This window comes from Bombus pyrosoma, linkage group LG10 (genome assembly GCF_014825855.1).
Source record: "Bombus pyrosoma isolate SC7728 linkage group LG10, ASM1482585v1, whole genome shotgun sequence".
Taxonomy (NCBI): Eukaryota; Metazoa; Arthropoda; class Insecta; order Hymenoptera; family Apidae; genus Bombus; species Bombus pyrosoma.
In genome coordinates this window covers 13,636,677-13,648,013 of record NC_057779.1, presented here as the reverse complement: position 1 = coordinate 13,648,013, position 11,337 = coordinate 13,636,677, and the positions used below count along the sequence as shown (strand labels likewise).

The window sequence follows — 11,337 nt, the reverse complement described above, 5'->3', positions numbered from 1 at the left end:
GTCGCAGTTTGCTATGTGATCTTTTGAAAATTGGTCTGTCGCTACAACGAAATAATCGTATGTCCAAAGATATATGTTTACAAAGTTGTTTTAAGTATTCAGACCTTGGGAAAAATTTCTCATGCCTCTATTACATAATTATGTCGTTTTTCATGTTGCGCAATAATTGTTCAGAATTCAGTACATAAGCGATCGCATGCCAGAAGCATTTGTCGTCTTGGATTACGTCGCATCGAAACTCTCTCTTACGTTTGGTGTTTAATCCACGTATGTATTGCATAAATTTCTGTATATTCGCTAATATTTTGCCATCTCATTACCTCTGATATACCTTTTAAGAAATAGTATGTACATCTATATAGTAAATTTATTGCGTCTTATTCTTTTCTCAACTATGTATGCCAGTGTCACCACAATTTCAAATAACTTCTTATTCTCCTATCATCTGCATACACACAAAAATGTGATTATTCAGAGATGGGTAAGCCTCAAAGAATTCGATGACATCGAAATACTTCGTCAAACTTACCACTTTGAAAAGCTTTTTCCCATATTTATAACCGTCGCTCGGCCTTGATTTGCAAGGGACAAAGCAATTTATGTTTAATACTATATGTATTATTTAACAATATATTTTGTAATTTTTTGTTCAGTAAACGATTTTCTTGTGACGAGAACTATATTTATAATATTCTTGACAAACTGACAATCAAAGTAAAGTGCACCAGCCGATATTGCGATCTATTCATCAACGATTATTTCATGATACCATTTATTGGTCTAGCACAGTCTACAAAACCGCCGCTTTTTCTATTTCACTTGCACGGTATCGAAAATAGTAGCCTCTTCCATCTTTAAATTAAGTTCAAATTTGCTCCATTTAAGTCTACTTCAAAATAATGAAGAAAATATTGTTCAGAATATTAACCTCGACAACATGTCTCACTGGCAATTAAAATCGTTGCGATACACTAATTAAAAAATAAATATTAGTTTCGCTAGATCCTATTCGAGAAAAGTAGGTTTAAGAATGAAAGAACCAAATCCTTAGGGCCCGAAGAAACAAATGATGATAACGTGCATTTAGTAATAATTCTCTGTCACGTTGACTTATATTGCGAATTAGACGTTTCGTAAGGTGTCAAACCTTAATGTTGGAGATTAATAAAGAAAATCGGAGAAGTATAAAATGGATGCCAATCGCATCATTTTTGGAGGGATGAAAGGGATCACATCGACGTTATTGATGCTCATAAGCGTGTTGCTATACGTCATATATTCGAATGTTCCTTACTCTTCGACTAATGTTCCTCCCAAATCGAAGATATTTGTGACGTTAAACTGGATTAAGATTTCTTAGATATATTTTACTTAAAATGCACTGTAACTTTGCACGATGACAGGAGCCGTGGTGGCAAGTCGCTTGTCCGAAATAGATGATTGGAACGTACTCCTCCTCGAAGCAGGTGGCGATGGAAGTGCTGTCTATGATATTCCTTCTCTTGCCGACAATCTGCNAGCTCACCAAAATCGATTGGGAATACACGCCGGAACCCAATAATAGTTACTGCCGAGGTAAATAGTGTCGAATTATACCGACCTATAAAAACGGTAAATACATAATTACAAAGACAATACTGCATCCCCTAATCATTCACGTCTAACGCTCCATTTTTTACGGTGAAAAGAGAGGGCTGTAGATAAAATTATATCACACTTAGAAAGAATTGTAAAATGCAATTTATGGCAATGAGAATACATGAAGCGAGAAAATTAGTAAAGCTTTCTAAAACACTGGCAAATTATCACATATCATTTCAAACGTATATTGTCGCTGAACTTGCCAGTGGCGATAAAATGACAGATCTAAAATTTTTTATTTTACAATTACTAAAAAGATATAGGTATTGTTGCCAAAATTAATATTGCTTTGTATTAAAATATATAAATGTGCAGACTTAGTTATTTGAAGTAATACCACTTGAATTTTATTGATATGTATGTAGAACCAGTAGGTAGATTTAGGCATACCTAATGTCAAATCTAAATCGAAGAATGAATCTATCGCCGAACCCCAAGATATATGAAAGGTGAATTAACAACCGAACAACAACAATATTCGTTTTCAATTATTCGCAACGCTTTCGACATACTTTAACATGGATTATATCCACAGCGATGGAGAATGGTCGTTGCCGTTGGCCACGGGGCAAGCTCCTTGGAGGTAGCAGCGGAATAAACTCCATGCTTTACGTCCGTGGTGCCAAAAAGGACTACGACATCTGGAAACAACAAGGCAATCCAGGATGGTCTTATCAGGATGTGCTGCCTTGTTTCCTCAAATCCAAAGACAATTGAAATCACAACTACGCCAAAACACCGTATCATTCGACCGGCGGATACTTAACCGTCGAAGAAACACAATGGCGTACTCCTCTGGCCGCTGCGTTCATTCAAGCCGGCAAAGAAATGGGTTACGAGAGTCGGGATCTTAATGGAGAACGGCAAACTGGCTTTATGATCCCTCAAGGCACCATCAGAGATGGCAGCCGCTGCTCCACGGCGAAGGCCTTTCTGCGGCTAGTCAGGATGCGTAAAAATTTACACGTTGCCATGGAAGCGTATGTTACTAAAATTTTAATAGATTCGTCGTCGAAGAAGGCTTATGGCGTAGAGTTCATTAGAAACGGGGAGACGATGCGCATACGTGCCAACAAGGAGGTGATCGTTTCCGGAGGAGCTATCAATAGTCCTCAGTTGTTGATGCTGTCAGGAATAGGACCTAAAAAACACATATCAGATCACGGTATAGCAGTGATTCAGGATTTAAGAGTGGGCCATAACCTCCAAGATCATGTAGGCGTGGGAGGCCTTATGTTCCTGGTGAATGAAGAAATTTCATCCATAGAGAGCAAGATGACTAATATTAGCTATATCCTAGAATACGCCATGTCCGGTGATAGTCCTTTGACTACCTTAGCAACAGTGGAGGGAACATGTTTTCTCAATATCAAATACGCGAATGCCCCCGATGACTTCCCAGACATACAACTGCATTTTATGTCAGCGGGACAAAATAACGAAATTTTTAGGGAAGGTCGTGGACTGACCAGAGAATTCTACGACGCCGTTTATGGAAAGCTTGGCGATAGGGGCTCGTGGAGCGCGGTTCCCTCGCTTTTAAGACTGAAAGGTAGAGGTGTGGTCAAGCTTCGAGGCAACAATCCGTCCGATCATCCATTGATTTGTCCGAATTATTTCAAGGAGCCAGAAGACATGGCGGCATTGATCGAAGGAGCTAAGTTTGTGCTCGAGATGAGTAAAATTGCTTCGCTTAGACATTACGGGAGCAAAATGAATCCGACACGCTAGGCGCGCTAGGACCTCCCCCCCCCCCCCCTCCGTGGGGTTCTAATTTTGGCGCTGGTGGTTCAGCGCCTCGGGGCCGCCACAGCGGCATCGACAATGAGGCGCGATGTGACATGGCCGCACATCGCGTCACGAGGGGATGTATCATTGTGCGCGGAGGGGGCTCGATGTGTCGCTTATGGCGGTTCTCGGGCCTCCCTCGATCCCATCGGGCACGGTCATCGTGGAGGTTTTAGCCGGTTGGAGTCCGACACTACCACGACGCTTTCCCCAGAAGCGGTCTGGCGTCCGTGCGGATTTCCTCCGCGTAAAAAAAAAGTCGCACTTCCAAGAGGAAGTGTAGTAGAATGCTATAGTCTGTTCAACGAAACGAGACAGTAAACGTGAGCTAAACGTGATTGATACAGTTGCAACTGTTGGCTGTCGACTAGTGACACTCGAGAAATTAATATTTTGAGTAACTTTTTTTATACATGTAATTGTTGACCTGAAACTATTGTTCCTAATGAAGGAAACTATTGTTGCGAATATAGATTTCGAAATATTCTCAAAAGCTGTTGATAGCACTACAGTAAATTTTGCCTATTATCGGCAAACGTACAATAAATTATACTTTTTTCGACATTTTTTATGTAGAAAGTCAAAGGGAACGTAGACTTCAACATCTTTGTTACTTGTGCAAATACAAACAAATATAATAGGAAAAGTTTCTAAAAATACTTAAAAATGGCATACTTTCATCATCGCATCATTGTGGCTAGTAGAAAATGGATTTCAAACACGTAGATTGATATTGATCTTGAAATGAGCTTGAGCAGAAGAATTAATAATTTGTAGCGAAGTAAGAAGTTGAACGTTTTCATATTTACGCCCCAAATTTTTATTATTCTGCAAGAAATGTTCTATACGATCTATGATTACTTTGAAACATTCCAAATGATCCGAATAAGTATCATGAACTACGCAAGTGTTATAGAACCCATAAAAATAAAGAACTGCACTGTACTTACGTATTGTCGAACAGAATCGAACCGTGAACTGTAAGTAAAACATACGTTGCTGTGTCTTGTTCACATTGTTCCCATGTGATGTTATCGTATTGTTAGGGCAACGAAGTAGCTGTGATTCGGTGTAGCTACATACGGTGTAACCAATGTGAAAAAAACCTGCTCTGCACTTATCACATTTTTGATTCTTCATTACACGTGGCACTGATTATAATATACAGGGCATCTCGCAGCATCGGGAAATGGTTTCATCGGTGAATTTTGCGCACGAAAACAATAAACAGTGCTCATATGAACGTACACCCTATTTGACCTGATTTCCGAGTTTTAGCGAGTTCTATGTTGAAGTAACTTTATCGGAAGATGGAAGTAGTTGAACTAATTTCACCTACCTATTTGCGAATAGAATTCGGTATCTCATAAACAATATCTGGATAAATGGAGAGAGCAAGAAGAACAACAATAAAACGTCTCGCGTTCAAATGCAAAGAGTTTATTATGAACACTTCTTAAGAAGGCATGTAGATAGAGTTTGTTAACTTATTGTAAATTTTTATTTACAAATTTAATTCACTGTAACTCGAGAACGAAGAAAAATAGGGAACATGTTTGCAAGAACGTTTTTTATCGTTTTCATGTGCAGAATCCACAGCTGCACCGGTTCCCTGATGCTACGAGATACTCTGTACAAATAAGGAATATATTTGTATAATCATTATACAGATTGATTATATATATTGATTGATTGAGTATAGTGAAGTACAGCTTGAAAATGTGAAAAATATTACATTCATTATAAACTTTCCTAGTTTAAGTAGAAAGATTAGAAATATATTGTAGAGATACATAAAACCATATATAACCTATATACATACGTGTAAAATAAAAATGTACACTAAATAATAAAGGATATATTTTTATGTACAAACATTTATAGTGTACCATACCCAAACGTAGTTTGAACTTCGGTTGACATAGATAAAAAAAATTCACATTCAGTATCGGATTCGAGAACCAAGTTTGCTCTGTATTCTATTCTTATTTTAATAGTCCTTGGATCATTGTCACCATATCTTCCGGTTCATCGAAATAGTTTGGATAAATCAATGGATAATTAAAGGGATTGTTGCTCCGAAGCTTGATAACACCTCTGCTCTTAGGTCTTAAAAGAGTAGGAAACACGGTCTACGCCTCCTTATCCTGAAGGTCTGCATGTACATACGACATCATAGAATTCTCTGGTCAACCTAAAAATCTTTCTACTGGCGTTGGAGATGACATCCGATGAGGTAAAATGTAGTTGTATGTCTGGGCAGTTGTCGAAGGCATTCGCATATTTGGCATCGATAAAAGCTACTCCTTCAATAAATGCAAAGGACCGTCTCCGGATATGGCGTATTCTAGGTTAAAGCTAATGTTATTCAGTCTGTTCTGTACGATTGCAACTTCTTCATTGACTAATAACGTAAGACTCTTCGCACTTGTACGTTCTTCAAGATTATGGCTTACTCTTAAATTCTGAATCGCCGATGGCTAAAAAATGGATTCGGATTCATTTTGCTGAATCTTGTTGCTAATTACTGAAAATGAAACAGTTTTATTCATCTCGAATAGAAACATTTTACCATTATTAACAAAAAATATTATAAAAAATTTCACGGTATCCACCTACTTTATAATTTATAGTTTACCTTATAATTGAACTAAACGAAATTAGACGTAAGTAGCATTATATTTTGTTTGAGAAATTAATAGAAAAATATCAATTTTTATTATAATTTTTGAGTAGACATTTTGAAATATAGTTTATGTAGTTCAATTTATCACTAAAAAACAAGCAATTTTCTGCATATAACGTTTTTTATACACAGAGTTATATTAAGAAAATATTGAGAAAAATGCGTTTTTCATCTCCAACTTCAGGGGCTGTTTCATCCTCTAAATGTGAATGATTGCTGATAATAAAAATACAGGTCAGATATTTTTTCGAGAACTATATCCCGTATAAATTTCATCAAAATCCTTTGCTAATGTTGTTTATGCAACAAGGCCCATTAGGTCAGATCAAATTCATTCCTATAGCTCTGTTGAGTAAACTAATACGATCTATAAAATTACATTTAAAGTACCTATTAAAGACTAAAGCTAAGGAAGCGATACGATTGATGCTTAAAATAATGTATATTTTCATATTAAAAAAAAATAGTGCCATTCGTTTTTTCCCGTAACATTTTTTTCTAATATCAGCCGAGAAGAAGATATGGCTTGCTACAATTACGTGAATTACCCTATGTACCAGGATAATACGATACCGGATAATGAAAATCGAAGAGAAAAGAATTATAAGATATACCAAAATGGATCGTCTTTATCTTACTCAAATACATCGATCTACTTATTTCGATCGTTTGAAAGAATAAATAAATCGAAGTGAAATTTGTAACATTTCTATAAAACAAATCATCAGAGTATCTTTATTTTATTTATTTTTTTATTTTCTTCTGTTATTTTTAAAATTAATCTTAAACTATCAATTTGTTTTAGCATTAGTTTCCTTATTTTCAAAGAATCGAAGAAGTTATTGACGAATGAAAACAAGTATTAAGCTCCTATCATCCAGCTCGATTCATCAACTTGAAGACTGTGAGAAAAAGACTAAGCTTCGTCATCTTCAGTTGTCTCGGTGTACCAACCGATCTAGCAACCTTTAACTTTTATCACTGGTATAAAGCCTTTCCTTCCTGTTCGTGGTTTCCTTTCTTTCTTGTTTCTGTATTTCTCTAGATCTCCGTTCTCATTTTATTTTTATTTTATCTTTAAACGTCACCATTAATACTACGGCCTTATCTCGTTCTTTCCCATTGTTTTTCCTCTTATCTCAATGCTGTCATTCGGATATTTTTGTTTCATTCCATTTCATTTTCCTGCTACTTAATTTTCCTTTTATTTATTTGTATTTATGTTTCCCCTATATATATTTTTTTTTTATAATTCCCTCATTTCGATTTTGTTCTAACACGTTTTCGAAAGTCGTTCTCCGCTTATTATTTCAACATTTTCGTTGAAATTCATCTCAAGTGATTCCAGAAGGGAATCTCGTAATAAATCACTATGCATTTTGTTTCCCTTGTCTTGATTAGTTTCGTTGCAATTTAAGAAGGAAACGAGATCTTCGAGCCACATAATATACAGAAACGTAACAAGTTCCGTCGCGATTAGAAGCTTCGCGGTTGATCCAACGTTGTTAACGCGATCGGCGTTATCTTGTTTCTATCAATTACTCCTCCTGCAATTAGTCACGTCGTCTTCAAAGAGCCAGATATTTTTGCTGCGTGTTTTAGGAAAATGTTACAAAATGACAAATCATAGGAAATATTCTTAACACATTCGCAGCCGGCAACGTGGTTCTACGTCATTTCAAAACCTGAGGCTAGTTGCTGTTAACACGATTCTACCATATCTTGTTTCATATTCACAATGAGTTACGCGCACCTTGCAATGACTAGTACTTTACTATTTGTTGTTACATGCTTCTCTAAATTATTAATGCTATAATATCGCAGTCATAAGCCGCATAAGGTGCATTACATGGCAGTTTGGAAACTGTTGGATGGCCTGGCAAACAGATCTCTAGAAAGTTATTTTACATCACACCATGATATGACACAGCAAAATTTTGCATATTCGCTGGCAATCTAACAGCGAAATTCTGCGACGCTTCGGCTATGGACTCTTGGAAATTGTAAACGATGAACAGCTAAGGCTCCCGTGTCAGACTCATCGGCTGCGAATGTGTTAAAATGTCCCTTTTTTCTTTTTTACAACTAAAAGAATTACGTTTGAAATAGATAAAGAGAACTACGGAAATGTATAAAACTATTAGAAATATTTCTTTCTATCCTTTTTATTTCAAATATTTATTCAATAATAATATCGTTATCTTGATGGAGTCTGGTAGAGTTTTTCTGTATTTTAAGCTTTCAGTTTGCATTTACATTCCCGTTCGCCATTTTATTTTTCCTTGCATCAACGTAAATTCATGTCTGCATGTAGCAGTTTCGACATAAATCGATGCCGGCGGATTTTCTGATGGCGTCATTCTCTGATCGCATCGTAAGTGGAATTTATTACACTAGTTGTAAGATATATAAATACCTATCCATCTTGATGAATTAATGGATCCTTTATCATTAGGCCGAAGAAACGTTTAAAACAATATCCAGCGTGTTACGTTAAATTGTAGTTCCTAGAACGATATATTACATCATATACATATACACATATACATACATATACATATATACATTTCGTTTTGTAAGGAAATAAAACACGCACAATGTTTTTTGTGTTATATTAATTTATTAAATTATGCACGAATATATTAATCGAAATAGAACGAAATGGATCACACCTAATTAAATAAAATAACATAAAACAGAAATTGTTGTTCATCTATTATCACCTCATGAAACGAAAGAAACTTTTCCGATAATCTATAATATATATATATGCCGGGTTATCATTAGAGTTAGGGGCGTATAATGAATCTTCACGTGAATTGGCCATCATGGTGATGTACTAGTGATCATAGTTACTGATACAAATGTGATTATTACAGAGTGTGTCAAGTAACAACGGCGATCGGATGGTAGAGATGTCGATGACAATGAATTTAGGTTCGATAACGAATCCACGGTCAACGGGATGACGAATGCGACGTGACTCAACGTACAAGTAGTACTTCTCTGAATGAACTGAATCGCAGTCCAAGTGGAACTGTCCTTATATACTCCTCTCCGTATCTCTCGGGTCAATCTTTGTTTTTAAGGAGAGCTATATAATTATTCCATGCCTCTGTTAGGTACACGTCCCTCTCGTGACCGTGGCTACGTTCAGTGACCCGTTATGTCATTTGAGCCCAAGCCCACTGTCATAAACCTCGGGCACCCATACTCGGGTTAGAACAATACAATTATTTCTCAGTTTTATTATTTAATTGTAGCTATAATAAAAATCTGGACTAAAGTATTGGGGACCTTCCCAAACATTCCAAAAGGGAGGCCCGATGTCCTTCCATCTCCGACATATATATGTACCTATGTTCGAAACGTTGAAACGTTTTATCGATCCTAAAAATTGAAGAAGGCTATGTAAACTTTTATACAACGTGTATATGTATACTTGTCCGAAGTATATAAAGAGAAAACTACTATGATTACCGTTTCAAGAATCTTGGGGTTACGATAAATCTATATGAAAATTCTCAAGCGCATATTTCTTTTAAGCTCAAAGTCACCTGCTCTTATATGTATAACCTGTATTCTTGCTTTCCATATTTTCCACGCCGCAAAAGCTGCTTGTTTCTCCTCTGATCATATCAACGCTTGTTTGCATAAAGCAACGTTGTTTACTGTTTTTATTTAAACATCCGAGATTCAGCATGTTTTCGACAAAAGTCCATAATGTTTGTTTCAACTTTCAGAATACATAAATTTCAGTATGCGTATAATCCAACTGATTAAACATGCACACGAATTTCATATTTCTCCCACGTTACTCAATTTCTGATGTCCATTACGCAACACCATCTATCATTACGCACTCTCTAATGTCTGATTCCGGTCTTTAGTTTCAGCGAAACAAATAACTATTAGCAGTGCTTTTCAACGGCTAACTATTAATTCGTTACTTCAGGCTTATAAAAGTCTATATTCTACAGTATTTGTTCTAAAATTTCGTCGTTTCAGTTCTAGAATATATGAATTTTTTTAATCCAATTACCACAATCGTTCGATTTGAAACATTATCTTTTCTGTATATTTTTTCATTAGATGTTCATATTATTGTTATTAGCTTATTATATAACAAAAAATCACCAACTTTGTTGAATTTCACCAATGCGTTGAATCGTTTTAACGTTTACACTATCTTTTCTAAATTCCAGATTTATAGTTCTTTCAACTTCTGTGGTAGTTTTCCCAAGTTGTCTTGAAACTCCTGAATACTTTTATTGTTGATGATGGAGATCATAATATTTCTATTTTCCTTAGTGTTTAATTACTCTGCATTATATTAGTCTGTAATTAATAGTTGCCACTTGCGATAAAGTATCTAATTTTCTTTTAGTGACAAGCGATGACAAAACAAAAATGTATGAGTGGTACTGTTTTACCAGTTTCAAACTTTGGAGATACAATATTTTATACGCACTATCATTCTATTAAATATCATTATCTCGTTGTTCTGTTCATAAAACATAATTAATTCTTTTCATAAAGATTCCTTTCTCCGTACAAACATACTTTCCTCGTAATTCCATTCCCCTTTTCACATTTGAAATAATCTTCTTTACTGTATTTGTATTTATACACATTGACAATTTTTATTAATTTATTAATTTCTTTATTATCTTATTAAGCTCCACATTCTGCCCATATATATATATATATATATATATATATATATATGTCGGAGATGAAAGGACATCGGGGCTTTCCCTTTGAAATTCTTCGGAAAACCCCCAATATTTTAGTCTCTATAATTTAACTCGATTATAATTCTCCGGGATTTGTGATAGTGAGCTTGGGCTCGAGGCGATAACCAGTCGTCGAACGTAGCCGCGGTCACGGGATGAACGTTTTTACCTAATATAGAGATGAAGTAATTGTATAGCTCTTCTTAACCCTTAGAGTGCTATGGACGCATATATGCGTCTGGCGAAAGCCATCGGTGTGCACTAAGGACGCATATATGCGTTTGTTAATTTTTCCGAGCACCTACGCAGAAGTAATACTATTACGTTTGTGTGAGATAAATATAAATGCATTTCAATTTTAATGCCGTGTTCGGAGAAACTGTCTTTTTTTTTTAATTTAATACTTTGCATTCACAATTTGTCCAATTTGGACATTTGGTAGAATTGAAACTGTCTTTGAGAGAATATTGGTCTACGGATGAACTG

The 11,337-nt window shown here is 35.7% G+C and overlaps 1 protein-coding gene across 1 annotated transcript; it reads left to right on the top strand.

The window, feature by feature from the left end:
- Positions 1–206: 206 nt before the first annotated feature.
- LOC122571596 (glucose dehydrogenase [FAD, quinone]-like) lies at positions 207–8,712 on the top strand. Its single transcript, XM_043735554.1, is given in 3 exon segments — positions 207–267; positions 1,404–1,575; positions 2,177–8,712. Coding segments are annotated over 2 exon segments (1,335 nt in total). The 5' UTR covers positions 207–267; positions 1,404–1,436; the 3' UTR covers positions 3,373–8,712.
- Positions 8,713–11,337: the final 2,625 nt, after the last annotated feature.